Genomic DNA, 24,053 nt, shown 5'->3' with positions numbered 1-24,053 from the left:
AGTCGGTCAGACACCACAGATAAGCAAGAGACATACCAGATCGAAACCCACAGCTAGGCCGTGCAATGATCTCCCGATCGACAGCGAGGCAGCAGAGGCAGCTTAAGGATCGCCGACCTGCTCAAAAAGGGACCGACGATCTAGGGTGTTCGGCTTACCTTCAAGCTTAGTGTGGAATACCGTAAGTTAGAGCGTCCGTCGAGGGATACTCAGCAGTCAATTCGTATCAAATCGGACTTGGGGTGGCTGGACCTACATGAGTACTGTATGTATCAAGACGCTTAAGGCTACATCCACATCCACTTCTCCCGTCGGCCCGACTCCATTGCCCTAACTCGACCTTCATCACCACCCCCATCGGCATTCCACGCAGTCTACTATCTCTCGGACGAGACATCCGGTCCGAATCAGCAAGCTGACCATCACCGGGTCAGGATTTGGAAATCGGTCATGCAACCGGCAAACCCGACCGTGGCAGAGTGAGCCGATGCCGACCGGCGAGGAGGGAGGCCGATGGCCGAGGGCACAAGGTCTGTAGATACGAGGGAATGTCAGCCCATTGCGCATATCAGTGAGGATGACGAGGAGTTGTCTGATTATCTGAAACCTGCTTCTGTCACAAGAAAGAGTAAATTGACCATAGCTGGATATCTCGAGTATACAGACCGACCGGAGTATATAAGCCAACGAAGGTCTAGCGTGTCTAACCCATGACATTCCAGTCCAATCCAATCCTGATCCTGTAATCCTTCTTATCACAGTTGCAGTTGCAGTTGCAGTCGCCATCACATTCACATTCCTTGCTGATCAACTCCCCTCCCCCGCCATCCCCGCTTCATCTCACCTTCTCCCTCCCCTCTCTCTCCGTCATCTCACCTTCATCATCATCTTCACCAACTCCACCCTCGACATCCACCACCACCACCAAACCAACCATGCCCTTCGAAGCAATCGGCATCCTCTCCATCGGCGAGATGGGCTTTGGCATCGCCCAACTCCTCCGCGCCCACCACTACCGCGTGCTAACCTACGCCGCCGACCGGAGGTAGAGTCTATCAACAAACCCCGCCCTCCGATCTGTATCTCACCTCCCCTCCATCCACGCAGTGAATCCACCCAACACCGCGCCTGGCTGGCCGACATCGAACTGCGGCCCTCCCTGCAGAACCTCATCGACGAAAGCGACGTGCTGCTCTCCATTGTCCCGCCCGCCGAAGCCCTGCCCACCGCCGAACGCATCATCGCCGCCGCCAGTGTCCGACACCTCGTGCGCGACAGCCCCTTGTACATCCTCGACCTCAACGCCGTCTCCCCGGCTACTGCCCGGGAATTGGCCCAGCTCTTCCGCACCACCGCCCGACCGGACGATCTCCGCTTTCTGTCGGGGGGAATCATCGGGTCCCCGCCGCATTTCACCAAGCATGCACATCATGATCGGAAGCCTCCGAATGGCACCCCCACGCCTGAAACCGAGGGTCAAAAAGCCGCGGAAGACGGGGAGTGGAAAAAGCCAGCCCTGGTGGTCTCCGGCCCCGATGCCCTCCCGGACGCCCCCCTCGCCGCCGTCCTGAACATGCGACACGTCTCGCCCGAGATCGGCACCGCCGCCGCCCTGAAGATGTGCTTCGCCGCCCTGACCAAGGGCTTCACCGCGCTGGCCATCGAGTCCTTCACCACCGCCGAGGGGTTCGGGGTGCTGCCCGAGCTGCGCGGCCTGCTCGGGGAGTATAAGCCCGCGGCGCTGGGGATGGCGGAGCGCGGCGTGGTGGGCATGCCGTCCAAGGCGTATCGGTGGGTGGAGGAGATGCGCGAGATCGGGCGGACGATGCAGGAGGGGGCCGGGTTTGGGCCGGATGTGTATGTTTCGCTTTTGTTGGTTCTGTGGGCCAGAGGGAATCGGTGTGCTGACAGTAACAGGTTTAATGGGGTCGCCGAGGTGTATCAGGCTGTGGCGGCGGATCCGGTGCTGGGGCTGGAGAAGCAGAAGGCTGGGGAGCTGAGACAGCGCGGGAAGACGGTGGAGGATGTGGTGGGCTGTTTACAGGGGAGTCTCAAGGCAAGAAAGACGGAGTCGTGATTTCGGTGGTTTCTGTATCTGTCGAAGTCGGATGGGAGAAGACTCATCGTCCAGTCCAGTGAGAGGCACATTGTTTACTGGTACTCGTGATTCAGCCAAGAATGATCAATTCGTGCGTGCATTGTACTATACTGGAGACAGTCGACATACAACCGGCATCATTGAATTAAACGAACGTCCTAAAAGTGTACACGAAGAGAAAAACGGTCTATACTGCATACTGCGGCGAACAACCCCCTCATTCCTTCATCGCTGAGCTAAGCTAAATTTACAAGACAGCCAGGGCGAGGATGCCGACAACGGCACCGAGGAGAGAGCCGGGGAGGACACGGCCGGAGCCACCGGTGAAGAGGCCGGAGGAGGAAGCGGCGGCAGCGGAGGTGCCGGTGCTGGAGCCAGAGCCGGAGCCGGAGCCGGAGCTGGAGCTGGAGGAACCGGAGCTACCCGCAGCAGCGCTGGCGGAGGGGGTCAGACCGGAGCTGGCGGAGGGGCGGAAGCCGGGGTAAGTGCCGTTGCCGTGGCTGCCCCAGGTGCCGTTGCGGCCACCCCAGCTGCCAGAGACGGAGCCAGAGCCGGAGCTGGAGCCAGAGCTGGAGCCAGAGCTGGAGCCAGAGCTGGAGCCAGAGCTGGAACCAGAGCCGGAAGCAGAGGCACCGGAGCCGGAGCCGGAGGAGCCAGAGGAGCCAGAGGAGCCAGAGCCGGAAGCAGAGGAGCCAGAGCCAGAGGCGGAAGAACCGGAGCCGGAGCTGGAGCCGGAGCCGGAGCTGGAAGAGCCAGTAGTCTTACCAGAGAAAGCGGTGGCAGAGGCAGAAGACGAAGAAGCAGTCGAGGTGGCGGAGGAAGTAGAGTTCTTGCAAGACAGGTCGTACAGAGGAGTGGTGCTCAGGGTGCTGCCAACAACCCCGAAGCTAGGGTTGGGGGTGGCACCGTCGGTGTCCTGGAGGATGTACCACCAGGTGTTGGTGTTGCCGAACAGAGGGCAACCAACTTCGTCCCAGTAGATCTTGGCGTTGGCGGCGCTGGCAACCGCATCACCCTCAGAGTCACCGCTGACGGGCCATCCAGTCTCGGTCATCCAGACCTCCTTGCTGCCGGCAACAGCCTTGGTCTTCTCCCACGAGTCGAGGAAGAGCTGCTTGGCGTTGCTGATGTCGTTCTCGAAAGTCGACTGCCAGAACGGGTAGCCGTCGAAACCGAGCCAGTCGACGGCCTCAATGACCGCCGCGTTGGAGGTGTTGGTCCAGGAGTCCCAGGTGTCGACGTGGCCGATAGGGACATCCGCCAGTCCGGTGCCGGCGATCAGGTCGCGGACCTGCTGGATGTACTCGACGAGCTCGTCGGGGTTGACACCGACACCGGCGTCAGCCTCAACACCCTCGACGGAGTTGCGGTAGAGATCCTCGCTGCCGACGGAGATACCGACGACCAGCTTGGTGAAGTCCTCACCGTACTGAGAGATGGCGGACTTGAGGGCGGCGAGCTCGTTGGCCATGCCACCACCGGAGGTCCACAGACCGAGGAGGAGGGAGGTGTCTTGGGCGATGGCAGCGGGGATGGCCTCGATGGGGGTGTTGGTGCTGTAGGCTTGCTGTGCGGGGGAGTGGGGTTAGTTTGTTCCTTGCAAGTCAAGCACTGGAGGAGACCTACGATCATGGTGTAGAGACGAGCGCTGGTGAAGCCACCGTCAGTGCCAACCAGACCCTTAGCAGTCTTGAAGGAGGCCTCGAAGTCGGCCTGGAACATGGAGCTCTCGTCGGCCTTCTTGTTGCCGTAGTTGAAACCCTGGGAGACAGCCTCGGCAGTGGAGGCCGCGAGGGCCATGGCAGCCAAAGTGGTGTAGTGCATGGTGATGGTGGTAGTGTGATAGAGATTGACGAAGGTGAGTTAAAAGTCGTAAAGAGGGAGTGACTGCAAGGAACGGGAATTGGAAAAGAATGACAAGTCCACGTTCAAAAAATGATCAAGAGAGGGGGGGGGAAGAGGATGGGGGATGGAGAGATGGAGAGATGGAGAAAGTTGCAAAAGAAGGGCAGGGACAGACAGATAGATAAAAGAACCCACGGCAACGACAAAGAGCGGGAGAAAGCAATGCCCTTGGGTGAATTACTTGGGTCTAGAACGGAGCACTCAGTAACTTACAGTAAGACTGGCAACAAGTGAAAGGCCTAACAGCCCTAGTCCCGCTCCAACGGGGCCACACACCACTGAGAATAGCACCCTACACACCCAATGAGGGATTAATTGTGCCTGTTGGCCCTGGAATCTTCATTGCCGGTGGATCCCAGTGGGACTGTCTACCCAATAATCAGTCCGTCCCAAGACTGAGTGACAAGTCTCCCCCGTGGAGCCACAGCCGCAAATGAGGGTTGGCTGACTGGGTGGTGGGTGGTGGTCCGGAGATGACGACCCTCCTGCTGTCCATCCATGTCTCTCTCTCTCTCTCTCTTCTGGCTGTCTGTCTCGCCTGCCCCTGATCAATTGAAGATTAATTAAATTAATTAATTCATGATTGCACCAAACAATCTGGTCCATTCTCCAGGGGTTCTTGACTGGGTTCTCGAATCTTTTTTCTACCTGTACTGTACTACCGTCCATCTCCCGGTCGCACATCTCTCCTGTCTCTTCATTTCCCCTGACTAGTTTGCTCGATACAAGTCATCATCCTGCTGCAGGTACCGTCCAATTTCACTGGGTCTAATTCTGGAACGCCAACAACGCACGGTGGCTTGCCCACCACCGGCGATCTTTACCTCCAGCTGGCAGGCGTCTTACCCGCTCCGATGATCGATCACTCCCCTGACTTATGAGTACTCGTCCACCTCTCAAAGAGTCAAGGCAAGTCGGCCGGTTATGCTCATGACTGACGTCAATCGTAGAATAACTTGACGGTCGAGTCGTGCAGCTTTCCTCTTGTTTGTCTTGATTCGTCGCGTGGTGAGCAGTAAAGTTATCATCGCATCGCATCGGTTCATCACCTGTGCTAAATAAAGTCCCCCGTCTGGACTCTGGACCTTTGCCCATCCTCCATGCTAGCTACCCATCTAGACCTCCATCTTCGATAAATATTATTAGCATCAGCATCTGGAGATGAACAATGGTCGGCCACTATTGACACTAGATCAGGGGAGGGGGAATGCATGGACCCGGGGGTCACGTGCACGCCGGGCAAGTCGGGCGACGGGGGGCTGCCGTGTCGAGGCGGTGCTTAAATTGCTCACTCTTTATACAGTTTGTCGTACCCCGTGATCAGGTAGTCACAGAGGCTATACACAGCGCCCGCAGTCGTATCAGTCCTGGCAAACCGATCTGAACCACACAATGCTCAAGCATCACCTTAATCTTATATTCAAGCTGGGCAGTTCTACGTAAGCCCGCGGGGCCGACAAACCTTGAACGGTTGTGCTATTGAGGTCATCTCAGAGACATGTCTTAGCGGTCTATTCATAGATTCCCCTCATTTCCATGGTTTTGCCCCCCCTGGGAGCAAAGATGCGCCACACACGCCACAGTACAAGCCAATCGGACCCCACCGCTTGAAGAGAAGTGGGTAGACAAAGGCGGTCGACGCGTTGCCTGGCAGAATGACTCAGCAGTCAGGCTTTTCTTGCGCGATCCGTGGTTTGTCAGCAGCCAACCCGAGGTTCAATTGGGGATGTGAATGTACGGAGTACTGTGCTGTGGCAAGAACCACTCGCTCATCCCCCAACCTTGAAGGTTTGCCCCTCCGCAATCGGCCAGTGCTTCTGTGAGCGCTCTCTGCAGCACTGAAGTATACAGCATATATATTGTGCCGGCATATGTATCCCCACCTGTCAGGTAGTATGGTTGACAGATATCAGACATGCTTCTATACCTCGAGAAGCTCATTTAGCAAACAAAGGAGACAAATCTCCTCTACTCACGCCCCTCGCACCACCACTCGCAATCAAAGCCCCTCCAGCACCAAAACCCAATCCACATGCCCCTGTCCAAGCGGCGGCGTAAACGTTCGCACCGAATCCTGCCCACACTGCGTATAATCAAACGAGGTATACGTCCCATCCAACGGATCAAACCAACTCGCATGCACTTGACACGAGTTCAACCCCCCGGTCTCAACCCGGAACTCCTTGCCCGTAGGCGTATACACCAGGATCCAGTCCCCGCCACCATCTTTGGTCGCTGTGACCCTAGCATCATCCGCGCCCACATCCCCGACCAGCAGATTCTGCCCCGGCACGCGTCGGAAATAGCTGTCCTTGCCCCGATCCATCACCACCTTCTGGATCCACTGCATCTGACTGGACCCCGGGAGAACGAGGTCCTGCGCCCAGTCGTCGCCCGGTCCACTCCCATCCGAGGCGTATAATCCGGGGATCGCCATTTGTTGAACTGCGTTGGCTCCGTAGGTTAGGCCTGCCGCACCGGAGAAGACCTATTTTGTGGTCAGTATCTTACAAGTAACAGTCATAGGGAATAGGGACAGGAAGCAAGGGGTAGGCCGACTAACCGCCTGCCAGCTCCCGATGCGCACGTCGCTGGCATTCCAGTAGAACGAGTCGGGATTCCCGTCATTATACCGATGTTCGTAGTGCGCCTCATTGTCGAGGACCGGTCGCGTAGAGAAGTTCCCCGCCGCGTACATGCGCTCGACGGGCTCCCAGCCCCGCCGACAGTTCCACCACGGGATCGGAGGGTTGGGCGCGTAGTCCGTGTGGCCGGACTGGCTGGTGTCCAGCGTGAGCCAGCTGCGGTTCCCGAAGAAGGCGTGCGCCAGGGCAATGGGACCGCCAGTGAACCATTGGTTGGTGGGGTGGATGGTCATGAGAGGTTGCCATTTCTCTGCTGCTGAGGATGATGATACCGTTGAGATAGCTTGTCGCTCGCCGGCCACGATCCCCTCAGCTAATGCGTCGTAAACGGGTGACCAGTCCACCACTTCAGGGGCCGGGGAGACTCCGCCTCGGAGGTAGTCCGCCTTGACGGCGGTCTTGTTCTGCCAGTAGGGGTTGGTGTCGGCCACGAGGGTCTTGGGGAGGTAGGGGTACCGCTGGCCGATGAAGTGGCCGAAGGGGGCTGCGGTCGTTGAATTGAGAACGCTGGCGGAGTTGTCGCTCCCATGCACGAACTTCCCCCACGCGGGCACCAGACAGATGCGGATGCCGTTGCTCCATGCCAGTGCGACGATTGAGTCGATATAGGCCCAGTACGCCTCGTTCGGTCGCGTCACATCTTCGTCGATGAACGTCAGGTCGCCATTGCGGTTGGGGCTGGTGATCCCTTCCTGGGTGAAGCCCACGGCGAGAACGACGGTGAATCCCTTGCGTGCGCGGTCGGTCAGGTAGGTCTCCGCCTCGCTGTAGTTGAGCCGATGGAACAGTAGCCACGCGGTGTCGGCCTGCCAGAAGAATGGCTCGCCTGTGGACTGCTGCAGAAAGCGGCCGTCCGGGGAGGGGGCGATGGCGTAGTCACTGGGAATTTGCCATGCCACCACGGCGTGTATGATGTGAACAGCGAAGTAGAGAAGGACAACTCTGAGCATGATGAGTTATGGTATCTTGATTATGGCAGTCATTGCAGCGACGGTGTGGCCGTCGACTTGGGGAAATCTCCGCTTTTCGACCATTGGGACTGCTGCGCAATGCAGAATGACCGCATCAGAACATTACACAATGTTACAGTCTCTCCGCAGCGAGACAAGCATGTGCAAGGTAAAATTCCCACCAATTGCGAATTGCTGGAGACATGCTGCAACATGCTGTACCGGACTGTGTACTGAGTCTTGTATTCCGTGCTCCGGCTAAATCCAACTACCCCGCAATCTGAGGAATCTCATTAGGGCACGGCCGGTACGCGAGGAGTTCTGCACTGACATCATGCCAGTCTCCCTCTCTCGCTCTCAATCAGCCTATTTGAACCTGCTCAATATATCCCCTGCATGATCGTTAGACCGCCTCACAAGAATCTCCACCAACCATACAAACCAAGCGTTATGAATCTCCCCGCATCAATGGCCGGGGAAACGGCCGTTGCGGGCTTTTAGTCGGTTAAAATACTACCGGGGCACACCCTGTCTATCAGACATGGCTCCCAAGAAATACTCACATCCAAAACGCAGACACCTATCCAACGCGATGAAGTCTGCGCTTGGGGTGCTCGTTCTAGCCCTGACCACCAGCCCTGTAGTCTGCGCACCGTCGCGGCGATCACAGGCACTGTTGAAGAAGTTCTCGTCGCTGGTGATCTTCGGTGACAGCTACACCGATGACGGCGTCTATTCGTATATCCCGCCAGTGGCAGCGCAGGTATGAATGGATGCTTCTCTATCATTGCTGCAGCCCAAGGACAGCCACTCACAATCAGAACCACAACAGTCAACAGACGAATGGGACGGGGGCCGCGCATGGCCAAGTTACGTCCAGCAGTACACGGGGATCAACCTCTACGACTACGCCGTCGCGGGCGCAGTCTGCGACTCCGTGGAGGCCGATTCCTCGCGCAATGGGGTGAAACAGGACCAACTGCCCAAGTTCCTCGCCGATAATGAGTATGTCAACAAGACCACCGGCCAGACCGCTCTCATCAACCGACCCGCCGAGACGGTCTACGCAATCTGGATCGGCACCAACGACCTGGGGCCCGGCAGCTTCCTCACCGAGGTGCAGCCCGCCGGCATGGCGTTGACCTACTTCACCGAATGCGTGTATGCCCAACTCGACCGGCTACACGCTGCTGGCGCCCGCAACTTCGTGCTGATGAACCTCGTCGCCCTCGAGCTGGCCCCGGAATACGCCACCCCGCAGAACGGGGGCCTCCCCACGGGGGAGTACTGGACGGACAAGTCTACGTACGACGCGAACATCACGCAGTCGAGCGAGAAGATGCGCCAGTACTCGACGCTGGTGAACGCGGTGTTCAACTATCAGACGCCGTACGAGGTGCAGATCGCCAAGCGGTATCCGCAGAGTAGCTTTGCGCTCTATGATACGCATGCTCTGGTAAGGGTGGCTCAGTTGAGAAGTGATTGATGCAGGCTGACATATCACGCAGACGACGGATATCTGGGAGAACCCGTCCCAGTACCTGAACGGCACGGCGCCGCTCAACGTGACCAGTTCGATCTATCGATGTAGCTCCGCCTGCAGCTCGAGTGCGGTCCGGGACAGCTATATGTGGTGGAACGACCTCCATCCGTCCGAGCAGACGGATCGCATCATTGCGCGGGAATTTGTGAATGTGGTCAAGGGACAGAGTAAATGGGCCAAGTATTGGAGAAGCTAGACTGTTGGATAGCGCGGAATACTGCAAGCGTGAGCCTTTACCTATACTTCTGCACAGGAACTCGTAGTAGTTGTCCAGTTAGTCCGTTCAGACAGATACGATATGAGGTTGAGCGGGGCAAAGGAGGGCTTTGAAGAAGAAATAACCTTCCCCTTTTGCGTCGTCCCCATCCATACCTTCCGAGCGGCCCGGGCCGGAAGGGAGCAACCAGTACAAGAGCCAGATACAAATGCAATAGTAGACTCTGCCAGTATGCATGCACTATACAGGATTAGAGTGGGATGACATATGGAGGGATTTTGTACGCCTTTCTCACCAGTGTAGTCGATAGGTAAAAAAGGGTCCTGACGGAGAGCATCTTGCAAGTCGAATCGCCCCGTCCAGCCCCCGGCGCATTCTCCACCTTAATTCCAGATCACAATCCCATTGAGCTTACAGACTTACAATGAAACACCGGGCAGTGATCGACATATTCTATCGACCTTTGCGGATAGACTGCTACTCAGTAGACTACTTGGATGAGCCCACTCTGATCCGTCGGATCCCGTCTTATCTCCGAGGGAATTCCCCGAGACCCAGTCACCGAGAGAGGAATGGTCGCTTCACCGATGCATGGTTAAAATGTCCTCGGAAGTCGACAGCAGATGAGTGAGGCAGCATAGAAAATCACAATGACCGTCGCGAGCCAAGAACCCCGACCGTTGCAGGTGTTGATCGTCGGGGCTGGGATTGCGGGCCTGACTGCCGCCATTGCGCTGGGCAAACAAGGGCATCATGTGGTGGTGTGTATACTTTGATGACATAGCCGAAACCCCATGAGGTGTGTGTGCTGAGCGTCCCAGATTGTGGAAAAGTCCAAGTTCTCACGCGAGGCTGGCGCTGCGATCCATGTGCCACCCAACTGCACTGCCTTGCTGAATTGGCTGGACATCGACCCCAGGGATTTTGGAGGCACACTCTTGGAACAGGTATGCACTTGGCCTTCCGCTGGTGTGGCAGAATGGGATAGATGCTCACTCGTCGGCTAGATTCATCGGTATGATCACCTGGGCGATCTGAAGTATAAGAAGGACTTCGATGGCATTCGACACATGTGGCAAGCAGTGAGTTGAGCACCATTAGCACTCGAGAATTAGGTGCTAAATCGTCAGGAATGGTACCTCGTGCACCGAGTCGACCTCCACAATTATCTCAAGCAGCGAGCCTTGCAGACAGCCACTCTGCACATGGGCTGTAGGATTGTCGGGATTGACGTGGAGAGTGAGCGCCCTTCGGTCACCCTAGACAATGGAGAAAAGCTCGAGGGCGATCTGCTGCTTGGGGCTGATGGTCTTCACGTACGTATCCCGAGTGAAGTGGGAACATGAGATGAAGACACCTTAACCCACGCGATAGTCCATCGTCCGCCACGAGATAGGACAACAACCACCTGCTCCCTTCCCGGCGGGCAAGTCCTGCTTCCGCTGGCTTCTGTCCACCGATGACTTGCGCCAATTGGCCGCGACCAAAGATATTGTCCAGGAGCCTGGTGTCTTCATCGAATGGGCAAGGGACGATCGACGCTTGGTGGCATATCCCTGCTCCAACAACAACGTGTTCAATCTCTGCGCGTTCCTCCCAACGGCCGAGGCGGGCGGGCTTGGCGAAGGTAAGCACCACTCTCGATTCAAATCCAACATCCTAACCTGGTAAATAGGCTGGCAAGCGGTCGGAAGCAAAGATGCACTCGCGTCCGGGTTCTCTAACTTCGGGCCCGCAGTCAAGGAACTCGTGGGCAGGGCCGACGACAACCTCAAAGTCTGGGAGCTCTTCGACATGAAACCCCTTCCGACATGGGTGAGAGGTCGGTCAGCTCTACTCGGAGATGCGGCCCATCCCTTCCAGCCTTGTGCGTGACAGAGATTCTCCCCGGTCGAGCACAGTACGCTAAAAGCCAAGCAGATATGGGCCAGGGTGGCGCTATGGCCATCGAGGATGCCGTTTCCCTCGCGGTCTTACTACCAGCTGGTACTCGCACGGAAGACATCCCTGCCCGTCTGGCATTGTACGAGGAAGCCCGGCGGTCCCGTGTCGAGCTTGTCCTGGATTATACTCGCATGAATGGCGTGGATGAAAACGACACCACGGCCCGGAGAATGTCCGGTAAGATCCAGTCCAGTCCAGGGCACAAGACGCTTTGCTCATGATATCGATAGCTGCGGAGATGGTCAAATTCATGGGAATCTGCTTTTCACACAACGAAGTCAAAAGCTCCGCAGCACTGCTCGAGATGTCCAAGCAGGAGTAAAGGGATCTATAGATATATCCAGTTTGATAGCATTGTTGCAAGATATTGATTGTACGAAATGGTGCTAGGTTGAATACGCCTATGTTGGCACCTCAATTCAAGTTTCGGCTGGGTGGCAACAGATGGACCCATCTCCTCTGTCACGGGCCCTATAAACCCATGTCCGTATGCTGGAGATCTCATTCGGAGCGAGCTAATTCTTTGATAGCTGAGAACACGTAGTGCTGAGAGCAGGAGTATCCGATGTGCCAACAATCTCGTGCATATCCGCATGCCACACCAGGTAGCATTCGGCACCTTAGTATTCGTGATCATTGTCGCCACTGATTCGATCTTGAAAAAAGAACCAGGAGCAGAGAGCCCCTGAGCAAAAAGACGACAGCAGTCGGATTTGAACCGACGCCTCCGAAGAGAATAGATTTCTAGTCTATCGCCTTAGACCACTCGGCCATACTGTCTTGGATAAGGTGTTTGGAGTGAAATGTGCCTACTCAAACGGATTACAAAAAGGGGTTGTGGGAGACCCACTCCTCGGTTGAGTTCCGCAGCCGCTGTCGAACAGCATCTTGAGCTCAAAGTATTGACCTGAAGATGTTCATTAAGACGAGCGCTTTCAAAAGCGAATCAATATCGCTTCAAGCAAGCAAGCCTGGTGTTGAGGAGTGGTGAGTAGGTATACTGGCACTCATTTGAATCCTTCTACACTGTCAGCAGCAAAGGAAGGAGTGCCTGCATGGGGCTCTAACCGGATTCGGCCTAGACTGAGCTACAGCTCGGCTTGCTTGATAGGGTTAGTCTGTGATGAGTAAGTAATCGCTAACCAGTTTGAGGGCTAGTGCCATTTGCTCCATGAATCTCCTCTGATGAACAACATCGTCCATTCTATTGGTCTTGACCTGCATTATTTAGATTCTGAATTCTGTGCTAATCTGGTTCCTCTCTCTTACAAAGCTCTAACTAGCTCCTTGTCTCATGAGAGGTGGTTTGACTTGGTCTATCAGATTCATGTCATGCGGATCGTCTGTCGAAACACGATACAAAGTACGGAGAACAATTGCCAATATATACATCCAGACCGTCCATAGAATCTGACTTATGATTTGAGTTAATCCCCCATTTCTTGGGCTGAGTCGCACTTCAGAACTCTATAGATATGTAATCTATACACAGAATGACAAAAGCTAATCCTGTCCAACATCATACAGTAACAGTTCTCAACAGCTGCTGGCCCAGTTGATGGCCGGAGTGGAAAAGGAATTTCCCCGCTTATCTTATCGGGCCGAGTGTTTTCCCCCCCTCCTCCCTTCCAACTTGAAAGTTCGCGTCTCCTCCTCCTCCTTACAACACGCAACACAGCACAACACAATGTCTAGGCCGATGGACAACTTCCTTCAAGTCGTCCAAGACTGCGATAAGTGAGCCCTTAGTCGTATCCTTGCATCTACTACGACCTACTCACATCCATACTAGCTTTCCCTACCCGGAAGACACCGTCTACGATAACCGCACAAGCACACTATGGAAGTTCTACCTCCCCGACGATGATCGACCCCACGGACTCCTGACCGACGACATCGTCCACGCCATGCCCTGGACGTCCGACTTCGACCTCGTAACCGATCCAGCGAAGCAAGTCCGCCTGCGCCGTCCTACGGGGCCGGACTGGCAAGCCCAGTGCACCCAGATCCTGGCGCACCAGATGAACCGCGCCCGCGAACTCGGGGTCTTCCCCGAGCTCGGTCGGACCCGCGGGGAGATGTTTCCCATCGTGGGGGCTCGGTTCCCGGTCGCTATTGATCGCAGCGAGTTCTCCCTGTGGGGAATCATTGGGCAGGGGGTGCACATGACGGTCTACACGCGCACGGCCGCAGGGTACCAGTTCTGGATTCCGCAGCGCAACCCCAACAAGAAAACGTACCCGGGGCTCCTGGATAACGCGGTTGCGGGCGGGATGGCTATCGGAGAGACGCCGTGGCAGTGTCTGGTTCGTGAGGCTGAGGAAGAAGCGGGCATGACGGCAGATCGGGTGCGATCCGACGCTCGCGCGGCGGGGACCGTGACCTGGCTGAATGTTAGTGATGCACGGGCCTCGGGACCGGTAGGACTGATGAATCCTGGGGTGCTCTTCGTGTATGATATGGAGATGGGGGCGGAGGAGGTTTTGCGACCGGTGGATCAGGATATCTGGCAATTCCATTGCATGGGGGTGGAGTCGGTGAAACAGGCGCTGCTGGAGGGACGGTTTAAACCTAGCAGTGGTGCCGTGATGTTGGACTTTCTGATTCGTCATGGACTACTCACTGCTGAACAGGAGCCCGACTATGCGGAGATCGTGGCCAGGCTGCACCGCAAGCTGCCTTTGCCGTGTGGTCCATAGAGTAAGTACTCTCGAAGAAGCAATGACCACGTGACCCAAACACCTATCACTCTTATCGGTTTTACCGTCAACTTTCCTCTCGAGAGTGCGCCATGCCCGCCAACATCGACTCAGAGTCGGATGTATCCGACTCCCCCAGTACGATACAATCACCTCACGAGCGCCTTGTCAAGCATCTCAAAACGCGTGATCCGGCCTCCCTCCTGAAATCTTTCATCGCATCTACATGTACGGGGGCGGAATTGAGCAACTGCTGCCGAGTCAGTTATCCATGGCGGGTAGCGCAAATCGTCAATTGTACTTTTAGTACTCCTACGGAGAATCCTCACGGAAACCGGTTAATCTGGCCTGGTTTCTGTATGGTGTCGCTGACAAGGACTGAGGGGATCAGGTGAGGGAACTGTCGCTGAATTCGGTTGGCAAACATCTGATACACCGGTACGACGTCGAACGCCACAAAGACCACTTCAACAGCTTAGCTGAGGAAGCTGGCCTAGATTGCTGGAACTTTCGCAGGAACAGGGTGACTCAGTGTTACGATGCACGACTGCTGATACCGCTCATCCTCACCCGAACGCGGAATGTTCAAGAAGCCTCGTTGGACTTACAAGAGGACTTCGCGTACCTTAGCTATCTGCTGCACGCGGCAGTGAGTCCCCGGAATCAAAGTCCTTCAAAGCCTTCCAGCATCTCCGCAAGCTTCGACTTGTCAGCCATCGAGGTGACTTTTATCCTTCAGTAGCCCTCTTCTGGGTGAAGGACGTCGGGCACGTCTTCTATCTTCCAGCGCTAGAAGATCTGACTATTGATGGCATCGGGGCTTTTATGGCCGGTCGCCTTTTGTGTAACGGGAAGGGTCAGTCTCCCATACGGGAACTGAGCATTACGATAGGCATGTGGCCAGAAACCACGGTGACAAGATGGGACATTGCAACTATCCTGCAGCAGCCGAGAATACTAAAGCCGTTGAGTTTTACTTCAGCCAGATCCGTATGCCACACGAGGATTTCGTCGATGGCCTCTGGAATGGTCTCCTCCACCACCGGGACACGCTGGAAAGCCTGGTGATTGAGACGGGTTTTCCGGAGTGGACCGATTGGCTTTCGTCTGAGAAACCGGAGGCGTACCATCCATGTGCCCCTCTGGGAGAATTTCCAGGCCAAAAAGAGCTTGCATTTAGCGAGGATTGTCTCCATTGCGAAACTCCTTGCTGGCATGAAGACACCGGGACGTGGACGACCGCAGCATTTCCTCCTAACCTGGAAACCTTGACGATCATGGACTGTTTCCGTGCGGATGAAGAAGAATTGGACTTTGATAGCGTGCTGGGCCGGTTCGTCGATGAAGGGCAGGATGCCTCAAACAGATTGAGGTCTCAACCAGGAGATCTTACGAAGCCTTCGACTTCAACCAGACCGAATCAGCTTGTTTGGACAAAGGGGTTCGATTCGAACAGCGGAATTACGGACCTGGTGGCTCTCGGGTTTCGAAAGTCAGCGATCCCACGTCTCTTGTCGCCGATACTCAACAGTCACAGCTCCCAGTGGAGGCATAGATCGAGACGGTTTTAACAAGTACATCTAAACTAATGCGACCTGACAAATGACCCACGGAGGCCGTGCGACCGACGCAAATTGGCGACTATAATGAAATAAAGTACAAATGCGATGATCATGCGCCCAGCGTCACGTCATCGTTGAATGGAAGCCCAAGGAGGCAACGATAAAGGTAGATAAGAACACACGTATATATACGAATTGATTGAAAGGTATAAAACTAAAGCACTGAAAGGAAGACACTCGCAGGTTCGAAGGACCGTTCCTGCAAGAGTCAACGGAAAAGAAAAGAAAAGAATAAAACGTCGAGTGGCATATGTCATTGCGTGAAGAAAGAGAAGAAATGAGACAGGCGAGTCTCAATGGAACTGTTCGTCCTCGGGCAGCGGTCAGCCCAGAACCAGCTTGATCACACTGTCCGACGAACAGCTGAGGGTATCGACATCGTCGGGGTTCTGGTACGCCTCGGAGCAGTCGCTATCGCCGGCGGCGCACTTGGCCGACGGGCACGACTCAACGCTGGGGACGGCGGAGAAGCCGTATTCGGTGAACCACGAGTTCTTCTCCATGTTGATACATGACAGGTCCCACCAGACGGTCTCGCTCTCGGCGGTGTACTCGAACTGCAGCACCTTGCTCACTTCCGTGGTCGAGGACAGCTTGATGGAGATACCACCGCCGTCCGGGTTGGTGCGCCAGCTCTCGGTGAAGGTGCCGCCGGCGGGAACGAGGGTCTGCATCTCGCCCTGCGTGTTGGAGACGGACCAGGCGTAGATGGTGTGATTCAGGTTGTTGACAATCTCGACACGGCCGCCTGTCGCGCTGCTGCTGCTGCTGCTGGTGGTCGAGGAGGCGACGGCGGAGGCGGAGGGAGTGGCCGAGGCGTGGGTGGAGGGGAAGGTCGAGGTGTGATGCGCCGTGGTGGTGGGCTTGACGGTGGTGGTGTGCGAGTCGTGTCCGTGGGAACCAGCCACAAGGACTTCGGTCACCACCTGGGTCTCCGTCTCGACCTGCACCTCGGTGGTCGTCGGGGGCATGGCGATGGGGATGGCCGAGGCCATGGCCGCGAAGAGGGCGGCGGCGCGGATGTAGTTGGAGAACAACATGGTTGGATGAAGTAGAGACAGGACGTCAATATCGACTCAGACGATTTTTAAACTGACGTGAGTTGAGAAAATAAAGGAAGGACGATCGAACGGTACGATCGAATTGTGGCTGGTTAGCTGCGTCTGGAGGTTTCAAGGAATGACTTCTGACTGATAGCAGCCAGAGAAAAAAGAGTGACAATCCCGAAGGAGAGAGGGGAAATGAGGAACGAACAACAAAGTGTAGGGGGAGCAGAAAACTGGACGAAAGGAGAGAAAGAGAAGGAAGGAAAGAAGGAAAAGGAAGGCGCAGCAGAGCCAGCAGGTCTTATAAAAGAAGTATGACAGGCCGTGAAGATTCGGCAGTGGGAAACCTGGGCTGTAAGGCGCGCGGGCCCAATGTAGCGCCCCCCTCCAGGAGGAGGAGGGGGGGCAGACGAACATGTTTGGGACTGCAGGCCCCATTCATGGACTTGATTCTCCTATTGACTGGTCTCGTCTGGTCTGGCCTGATTGCTTAACCAGATTGGCTCAAGTGGATGGCGTGGCCTGCCAGGCACCAAGTGGGCCCAACAGAAGTCTGTCGAACGTGGCACTGGTTGGTGAATCCTTCTTCCCCCTGACACACCGACAGAGTCTCTGTCATCCGTGCATTTGCAGGAATTCATCAATGAGATCAGATCGGAGGAGGTTTAATTTATTTCGATCGGGGTGGTTCCCCAGAGTCCCTCAAGAGTCAGGGTTGTTCAACATCACCTTCGAGTGTCGCCAGAGAAAATGCTGGATATGGATCAGCAGACGGAAGCTTGTCAGTTGCCGCGTAGTCTAATGGCTGAAGGCCCAGTGAGCCCCAAGGTGCAAGTGGGGAAAAGCGAAAAAACCGAACAATAGGCTGCCATTGATTGCTGTCGACGCTGCTTGGCGCTGCGTCGGCCGCGCGGGAGAGCATAGAATGGTGCCCTAACTTCTACTCACTCGATTGCATGGCCCGACCCAACCTCGGAGAATAAGTTATTTGTAGTCTCACTGATTCCCGAGGAACAGGGGTAAGGAAGGAAGGGTGGTCAGCATCTTGAAACAACCCCAAAGTGATACCTCACATTTGTTATCAGCAGGGGGATGGACCGGATTGGGTCCGGTTCAGACTGGGCGTTGGTGGTGGTGGTGGTGGTGCTGCTGCTGTTGACCGAGGCATACCCGGTTGCTTCGGGTACTCAGTCCCGGTGGATCAAACTGAATAGGCTATGCAGGCATCTCGCCAGATTCGCCACCACGAATTTTTCGGATCAGGTACAGACCGTACAGTTACTCAGTACTTTTGCCGCCTCGAGCCATGGATGGGTGGATGTTGGTGCCTGGAAAAAGTGGAGGTGATGCGGGCATTTGTCATCCGAGACTTTCGCCCTTGGCTGGATGTCTGAATGCCTTACTGCCTTAGCGCCTTAGTGCCTCACTGCCTCGGGCATGGAGATGGCTGAGGTATGAAGAACACAATGGTATTGAACCAAACTACAGCTAACTCATGACTCCTGCAAATAACAGTGACAATCTAACCCATTTGACTCCCTCACAGAACAAATTCCCAACCAAGACAGACATTCACCACTCCCCCCGCCAGGAATCCACAAACTTCCGAATCAGCCCGTTCTCAATCAACTCAACACCTCCCCTCAACGACGGACTCGCCGCCTCCGTCTTCTCCATCTGGAAACTCAACCCGGCCCGACCTGGACTCTCATTGTCGTACTTCTCCGTGAAGAAGTCCAAAAGTTTAATGGTGGGATTCGTGGCCGGGTCTGGATCGGATTCGCGCAGACGCTGCACCCATTCCCGCTTGGGCAGGATCTCGAAGTCCAGTCCCGCTTGTTGTAGCGCGGGGAGCAGATCCTCCGTCCAGCGGAAGGTTCTCGAGTTCTGCACGTGGTAGACGACCCTTGGGTCGTGGCGGGAGACTGCTGCCAAGGTGGAGGAATCGGCGGTGGCAATCCCGCTGAGTTCGAGCACTGCATCGGCCACCACGTCGACAGGCAGCCAGGAAGGGGTCTCGTCCAGCGCTGGCAGAGCTTTGAGGGTGTGTGCGGTCTGCAGCATTAGCGGGATGGCTTCGGTGCGGTTCCACTTGCCCGTCACCGTGTCGCCGACGATCTGGCCCACGCGGAGGACCTTGGCGATCATTCCCGTCGTTTCGGCCGCCGCTTGAATGATGCGCTCTGCCACGAGCTTAGAGCGCGCGTATCCCATGTTCTGGGCGTGCGCCAGCTCCGGGATCGGGCCTTCGGCGATGGTCGCCGGCAGAGGCGTCCCGGCGGCGGCGGAGATGGAGGAGCAGAAGTAGAACTCGGCCGGGGAGGTGCGCGTGCTGGAGAGGCACAGGTTGATCAGGTTGTGGACGCCGCGGATGTGTTGTTGCTCGAAGCTCTGCACGCCCAGGGTGAAGTTGACGGCCCACGCAGCGTGGATGACTTTGGTGAGCGACTGGCGCAGGTCGTTCAATACCTCAGCTGGCAGGCCGAGATCCTCGCGCCCGAACTGTGATGGCAGGGCGATAATTTTGGACACGTTAACCATTGGCAGCGATCGGGTGGACAGGCTTGTGAGCACGCGGTCCAGTGCGTCAGAGGGGCTGCTCGCCCGAACGAGGCAGTAGATCTGCTTGACGGCTGGGTTCTCCATGAGGCGTGAGAGGATGTATACGCCCAATGAGCCGGTGGTGCCGGTAAGCAGCTGCGTGGGTTAGTACCTGATGGAGATCCCAAAGAGATCTAGTGAGGCACTGAAACTTACAACAGTCTCTTTGGCAGCGGGTCTGCTCACGAAAGTCGAGTACTTATCGATCAGTCGGGCCATGACACTCAGCTCGTCTTCAACGCTGCTCTCTTGCCCGGTCCGGACTGCGTCGAGATGGGCAGCCAGCTTGCGAACGTTGGCGCAGTCGTAAATCACATTATGACCCAGCTGAGCGGACCCGATGTCCACTTGATTTTGAATGACACCACGTGCCTTGATGGCCTGAAGACTGTCTACCCCTGCTTCATAAAAGTCAGTGTCCAGATCGATGTCCCTGAATCCCAACTCGTCTCGGAACAGAGACAACAGATGCTGCTCCAGCTCCTGCACGTTTTCAAAGACGCGGCGGTTCGCTGCGGCAGTTGAGCCGCCTTCCTGGAGCTTGTGGTACTTCTCCTCAATTAGATCATCAAATTCGATGTAGCACCGGTTGCGGATCATGGTCCCCTTGTCGGTGGCGGGATACGAACAGCCGGGGTCCAAGATGATCACCATGTCGCGGGAGATCTGACTGAAAGCCTCAGCATTCGCGTTGGCCGCGGCGATGTCCGGCCAGATCTGGTCGAGGATCTCTGCCTTTGCCATCCCTTGGCACTCGACGCTGGGCACGACAAGCAGGCCCGGGAGCGGACGTCCGACGCCGTACACGAGATTGTCCTGCACACCGCGATTTTGACGGATCCGGTGCTCGATGGGCACGGGGAGCACCTTCTCGCCGTTGACGAGCGTGATGCGATCGTCCAGTCGGCCCAAGTATTTCCACGCATTCGTGATGGACGGGTGTTTCAGGAACGTATCGCGCGTGTGGAAGGAGTTTGGTGGGTCGTCCGAGTTCGAGCTGACTTTGGCCGGTAGTCCATCGAGCACGACACACTCGTACGAGCCATCCTCCAACGGGTCCATCTTCACAAAAGGAGCCACCTTGGGCAGAGGTCGCACGTAGTTCCATGCCTTGTCTTCTGGGGGTCGTTCGGAGGTCATGAGCTGGCCGAGTTCAGTTCTGCCGTCTGGATTAGCATGCAGGCATTAAGGCATCTTTGAAGCGGGCAACATACGCGCCGTAGTGACTGATCAGCCGCACGCCTTGCTCGACAAGAAGATCCCCCAGATCATCAGGGCAGCTGCTCCCCCCGAAGAGAACCTGTTGGCACTGCGCTAGTGCCGCGACACCGCCCTCGACTTCACTCAACAACTTGAGCACATACGGCACCCCATGGAAGCTCTCTGGGGTTGTCACCCGCATCGTATCGAGCACATGATTGCCTGTTAAGGGCAAGTTTGCGTTGTAGATCGCAACAGGCTTGCGCTTAAACAGCGACCGGAAGAAGGTCGAAAGGCCGTGGTTGTGGTACAGCGGCAGGGTAAGCAAGGCCCGGTAGCCCTTGCTGGTGCTGTAGTTGGCGATGCACGCCCCGTGAGTCTGAAAGATTGGCTTGGGGAGGCCAGTTGACCCAGAAGAGTGAATGATGAACGCCCATTTCTGACTCAGGTGACTGTTGTCGGTCAGCTGTAAAGACGAGCTGAAGGTGGTCGTTGAGTACGCGGCATGCTCCGGAATCTTGTAGGTAGCAAGGGATGCGGTAGACTCGAGCTTGTTCACAGCCTTTGCGGTTGACCCGGAGTAAAGGAGTTGAGTGCACTTAGTGGCTGCGAGGAGATTCACGTAGGCTTCCGTGCTGAGTCGTGTCGAGAGCAGCAAGACGGCGTATCCCAGCCGGGTCAATGCGAAAAGAGACACGATGTAGTCGAGGTTGGAGGCGCCGAGAATCGCGACAACCCGGTTCTCCGTCGGGTGGGAGAACTGCGTAGCGATATGAGAATGGAAGAGGGACCATATTGATGTGGGCATCGCTCTTACCTGTTCAAGTCCAGTCTTCTTCAACTGTTCGATTGCGCCGTTGGCGAAGCGATCCAGCTGGCGAGCAGAGTAGTATACGTAGTCGCTGACCCCATGAGAGCTTCCCGGGTAGCCAACCAGTGGTAGGTCTGGCGCATCCTGAATGAGTTGCAACAAGACGTCGTTGATCGTCTGGGGGAAGATCTCCTTTTCGTGAGGCGGGGTGGGTGGGAGTTCACCCAGCTGTCGGGCCTCTGTCACGCTGTCCATGTCTGGTGTGAGAAGCATGATTACCGTGAATGGAAAAGATGGAAAATAAGCCTTTTTGGCTGAAATGCGGCTTCGGCATATAATGAACTGTTTATCTATTACTCCGTAGATGCTGTTGCGGGGGGAGTACGGAGTACCTCACGCAAGTGAATTCCCCGGTTAACTTAGGGTGTGGGGTCGGAAAAGACCCCCCCCACTCGGATAAGCATCGCCTTAGCCGAGCGAAGCAATCGCCCCCCCAGCCCGGAAAACTGTAGCATCGAGTTAGAAACGCGTCTGGGGAAAAGCTTCGGATTTTATTCCCCTCGCATGTATTCGGTATCCCGCAATCATCCGGGCGGAAAATCATCACCTGTGCATTGACTCAACCGAGGGTACCGGACTTGTATTCTTGACATGGGCTCACTTTCGAAGCGGTCCGGAATTCTTCACGTTGCAGGACAGGGTATAGCAAACATGTAAATGAATAAAAGTCGCGACAAAGAAGCTGAAGCTGCGGTCGTCCCAGCATCATACGCATTTACTTACGCATTCGCTTCACGCTCAGCGCAATGGCAGCCAGACACTTCATCAACGACGGGACCACTCTCGTGCAGGATGCGCTTCAGGGCCTGGCACTGACCCACCCATCGCTGATCTACGACCCGGAGAATAAATGTGGGTAACCCAATGTCAAACGGGTGCAGTACGAACTAATGCTAATGCACTGCAGCGATCATTAATTCCCGCCATGACGGCAACGCCAAAGTGACTTTGATATCTGGCGGTGGTGCGGGACACGAGCCTTCGTTTGCCGGCCTGGTAGGCGATGGCCTGCTCAGCGCTGCGGTCTCTGGGTCCGTCTTTGCGTCGCCAAGTGTGCATCAAATCCAGAACACGATTGCTTCGGCTGGGGGATCGGCTGGAACACTGCTGATCATCATGAACTACACCGGGGATGTTCTCCACTTCCATCTCGCTGCGGAGAAGGCTCGTCTCGCGGGCCATGAGATGGCAGTCTTAGTCGTGGGGGACGACGTGTCGGTTGGCCGACGCAAAAGTGGCAAGGTAGGCCGGAGAGGGCTAGCTGGCACGGTCCTCGTGGAGAAGATCCTCGGGGCGGTCGCGCAGCAGGAAGACGCCACTTTGAAGAAAGTGTATCAGTTAGGTGAGGAAGTTGTGGCGAATTTGGCCACGGTGGGGGCTGCCTTGGATCATGTGCATCTGGTGGGAAAGCCTGCCACAGACCTGACGGTCCGGACAGACCAGGTCGAGGTCGGCATGGGGATCCACAATGAGCCAGGATGCTACGTGCTTAAGCCTCAACCTCATATCAACGTTCTTGTGGATCAGATGCTGGACCAATTACTGGATCAGGAAGACGAGGATCGAGCCTATGTCCGGTTCGACGATGCGGAAGAGTTGGTGCTCATGGTTAACAACCTTGGTGGCATTTCGAACCTCGAGTTCTCAGCTATGACGAAGGTGGTCGTCGGACGACTTGGTAAGGTAGAGATTCCCTTCTGTGATCAAAGTTGGCTAACAGCAGGGGCGCAGGTAAACGCAGCTTGCATCCAAGACGAGTATACGCTGGGGCTTACATGACCAGCCTGGACGGAAAAGGATTTAGCATCACATTGCTCAAAGCCAGCAAGGCGATGATACAAGCCTTAGATGCCCCTGCATCAACTCCTGGCTGGACCGCCCACCAACACCTGGAAACCTCTCCCGTAGCAAGAAAGTTATTTGCTGTGGAAGAACAGGCCGAACGCCTGGACCCAGGTTCATCGCGACTGAAAGGTCAGTGAAATTGTTGCGATACCTCCGTGTATGCGGCATTGACACACTGTCTAACAATAATCTTGAGCCAATAGTGGACAACATATCTCTTTCGGCGGCCATTAGTCGCGCCTGTCTCAAGGTTGTGGCTGCGGAGGAAGAAATTGATCGCTTCGACTCCTTGGTCGGGGATGGAGACTGTGGCTCGACGCTGGCGCGGACAGCCAGAGCAATTCTGGCGGACTTGGAGAAGGGCGGGTGCGTGCACCCCGACGGTGATGTGGTTGGGACCGTGGAGGCTATTGCCAAGGTGGTCGAGGACAACATGGATGGCACTTCGGGCGCGCTTTACGCGATTTTCCTGAATGCAGTCGGCGCCTTCTTGCGCAACGGTGGAGTAGGACTGCAGGAAGAGAGACTAGTCGGAGCCGCTGAATGGAGCGAGGCTTGTGTGGCGGGACTCGATACTCTGCAGCGCGCCACTCCAGCTCGAGTAGGTGACCGGACGTTGATGGATGCGCTCGAGCCGTTCATCAGAGCGCTGCAAGCGGGTGAATCCACAGATGCAGCTTTGATAGCCGCACAGGCTGGCCGAGATCGAACGCAAGGAATGCGAGCTTCGCTGGGGCGCGCTGTCTATGTCCCCGAGCAAGGTTGGAGCGAAGTTCCTGATCCCGGAGCTGCCGGACTTGTAGTCTTACTCAAAGGTCTCTTGTTAGCTTGAGCATGTCGAAATCTCATGTAATCTCTTTCTACCTT

The 24,053-nt window shown here is 56.0% G+C and overlaps 10 protein-coding genes and 1 non-coding gene across 11 annotated transcripts; 6 read left to right on the top strand and 5 right to left on the bottom strand.

Annotated features, from left to right (window-relative positions):
• Positions 1-935: 935 nt before the first annotated feature.
• BO86DRAFT_382413 (phosphogluconate dehydrogenase) lies at positions 936-2,077 on the top strand (the record flags this gene model as incomplete). The annotated part of the gene is made up of 2 exons (XM_025670811.1): positions 936-1,045; positions 1,108-2,077. The coding sequence occupies 2 exons, from the start codon at positions 936-938 to the stop codon at positions 2,075-2,077; spliced, it is 1,080 nt and encodes a 359-aa protein (XP_025524000.1).
• bgt2 (GPI-anchored beta-1,3-endoglucanase EglC) lies at positions 1,918-4,053 on the bottom strand. The gene is made up of 2 exons (XM_025672729.1): positions 3,725-4,053; positions 1,918-3,665 (listed from the first exon to the last, which is right to left on the bottom strand). The coding sequence occupies exons 1-2, from the start codon at positions 3,920-3,922 to the stop codon at positions 2,346-2,348; spliced, it is 1,518 nt and encodes a 505-aa protein (XP_025523999.1). The 5' UTR covers positions 3,923-4,053; the 3' UTR covers positions 1,918-2,345.
• Positions 4,054-6,002: 1,949 nt separating this feature from the next.
• Positions 6,003-7,601, bottom strand: BO86DRAFT_439317 (glycoside hydrolase family 140 protein; the record flags this gene model as incomplete). The annotated part of the gene is made up of 2 exons (XM_025676158.1): positions 6,003-6,491; positions 6,567-7,601. Coding segments are annotated over 2 exons (1,524 nt in total), but the record flags the coding sequence as incomplete, so codon positions are not given.
• Positions 7,602-8,190: 589 nt separating this feature from the next.
• On the top strand, positions 8,191-9,410 carry BO86DRAFT_439312 (SGNH/GDSL hydrolase family protein; the record flags this gene model as incomplete). The annotated part of the gene is made up of 3 exons (XM_025676157.1): positions 8,191-8,361; positions 8,431-9,054; positions 9,107-9,410. 3 exons carry the CDS (start codon positions 8,191-8,193, stop codon positions 9,335-9,337), a joined length of 1,026 nt encoding a protein of 341 aa, XP_025523997.1. The 3' UTR covers positions 9,338-9,410.
• Positions 9,411-10,007: 597 nt separating this feature from the next.
• On the top strand, positions 10,008-11,624 carry BO86DRAFT_450539 (FAD-dependent oxidoreductase; the record flags this gene model as incomplete). The annotated part of the gene is made up of 8 exons (XM_025676803.1): positions 10,008-10,119; positions 10,180-10,305; positions 10,366-10,440; positions 10,489-10,674; positions 10,733-10,985; positions 11,034-11,225; positions 11,279-11,479; positions 11,533-11,624. Coding segments are annotated over 8 exons (1,237 nt in total), but the record flags the coding sequence as incomplete, so codon positions are not given.
• A 376-nt stretch (positions 11,625-12,000) lies between these two features.
• BO86DRAFT_t263 lies at positions 12,001-12,082 on the bottom strand. The gene has a single exon. It is a non-coding gene; the product is annotated as a tRNA-Ser (tRNA).
• A 919-nt stretch (positions 12,083-13,001) lies between these two features.
• On the top strand, positions 13,002-14,001 carry BO86DRAFT_369316 (putative thiamine pyrophosphokinase; the record flags this gene model as incomplete). The annotated part of the gene is made up of 2 exons (XM_025670239.1): positions 13,002-13,039; positions 13,095-14,001. 2 exons carry the CDS (start codon positions 13,002-13,004, stop codon positions 13,999-14,001), a joined length of 945 nt encoding a protein of 314 aa, XP_025523995.1.
• Positions 14,002-14,461: 460 nt separating this feature from the next.
• BO86DRAFT_197025 (uncharacterized protein) lies at positions 14,462-15,759 on the top strand. Its single transcript, XM_025666714.1, has one exon. The coding sequence runs from the start codon at positions 14,922-14,924 to the stop codon at positions 15,570-15,572; it is 651 nt and encodes a 216-aa protein (XP_025523994.1). The 5' UTR covers positions 14,462-14,921; the 3' UTR covers positions 15,573-15,759.
• A 187-nt stretch (positions 15,760-15,946) lies between these two features.
• BO86DRAFT_299584 (uncharacterized protein) lies at positions 15,947-16,447 on the bottom strand (the record flags this gene model as incomplete). Its single annotated transcript, XM_025667435.1, has 1 exon — positions 15,947-16,447. A coding segment is annotated over one exon (501 nt), but the record flags the coding sequence as incomplete, so codon positions are not given.
• A 1,763-nt stretch (positions 16,448-18,210) lies between these two features.
• Positions 18,211-21,554, bottom strand: BO86DRAFT_458706 (putative NRPS-like enzyme; the record flags this gene model as incomplete). Its single annotated transcript, XM_025677313.1, has 4 exons — positions 18,211-19,366; positions 19,427-20,429; positions 20,485-21,230; positions 21,288-21,554. 4 exons carry the CDS (start codon positions 21,552-21,554, stop codon positions 18,242-18,244), a joined length of 3,141 nt encoding a protein of 1,046 aa, XP_025523992.1. The 3' UTR covers positions 18,211-18,241.
• Positions 21,555-22,087: 533 nt separating this feature from the next.
• BO86DRAFT_421828 (dihydroxyacetone kinase) lies at positions 22,088-24,018 on the top strand (the record flags this gene model as incomplete). The annotated part of the gene is made up of 4 exons (XM_025675301.1): positions 22,088-22,193; positions 22,249-23,019; positions 23,073-23,245; positions 23,383-24,018. 4 exons carry the CDS (start codon positions 22,088-22,090, stop codon positions 24,016-24,018), a joined length of 1,686 nt encoding a protein of 561 aa, XP_025523991.1.
• Between the last annotated feature and the right edge of the window lie 35 nt (positions 24,019-24,053).

Source organism: Aspergillus japonicus, assembly GCF_003184785.1.
Source record: "Aspergillus japonicus CBS 114.51 unplaced genomic scaffold BO86scaffold_62, whole genome shotgun sequence".
NCBI classification, from domain to species: domain Eukaryota; kingdom Fungi; phylum Ascomycota; class Eurotiomycetes; order Eurotiales; family Aspergillaceae; genus Aspergillus; species Aspergillus japonicus.
This window is presented reverse-complemented; position numbering and strand designations above follow the sequence as displayed.

Bases quoted from the DNA above. Each gene is read 5' to 3' on its own strand.
- bgt2 (XM_025672729.1), bottom strand. From the start codon at position 3,922: ATGCACTACACCACTTTGGCTGCCATGGCCCTCGCGGCCTCCACTGCC. The intron at 3,666-3,724 runs GTAGGTCTCCTC...TCCCCCGCACAG, and splicing joins CTCGTCTCTACACCATGATC to CAAGCCTACAGCACCAACAC.
- BO86DRAFT_197025 (XM_025666714.1), top strand. From the start codon at position 14,922: ATGGGACATTGCAACTATCCTGCAGCAGCCGAGAATACTAAAGCCGTT.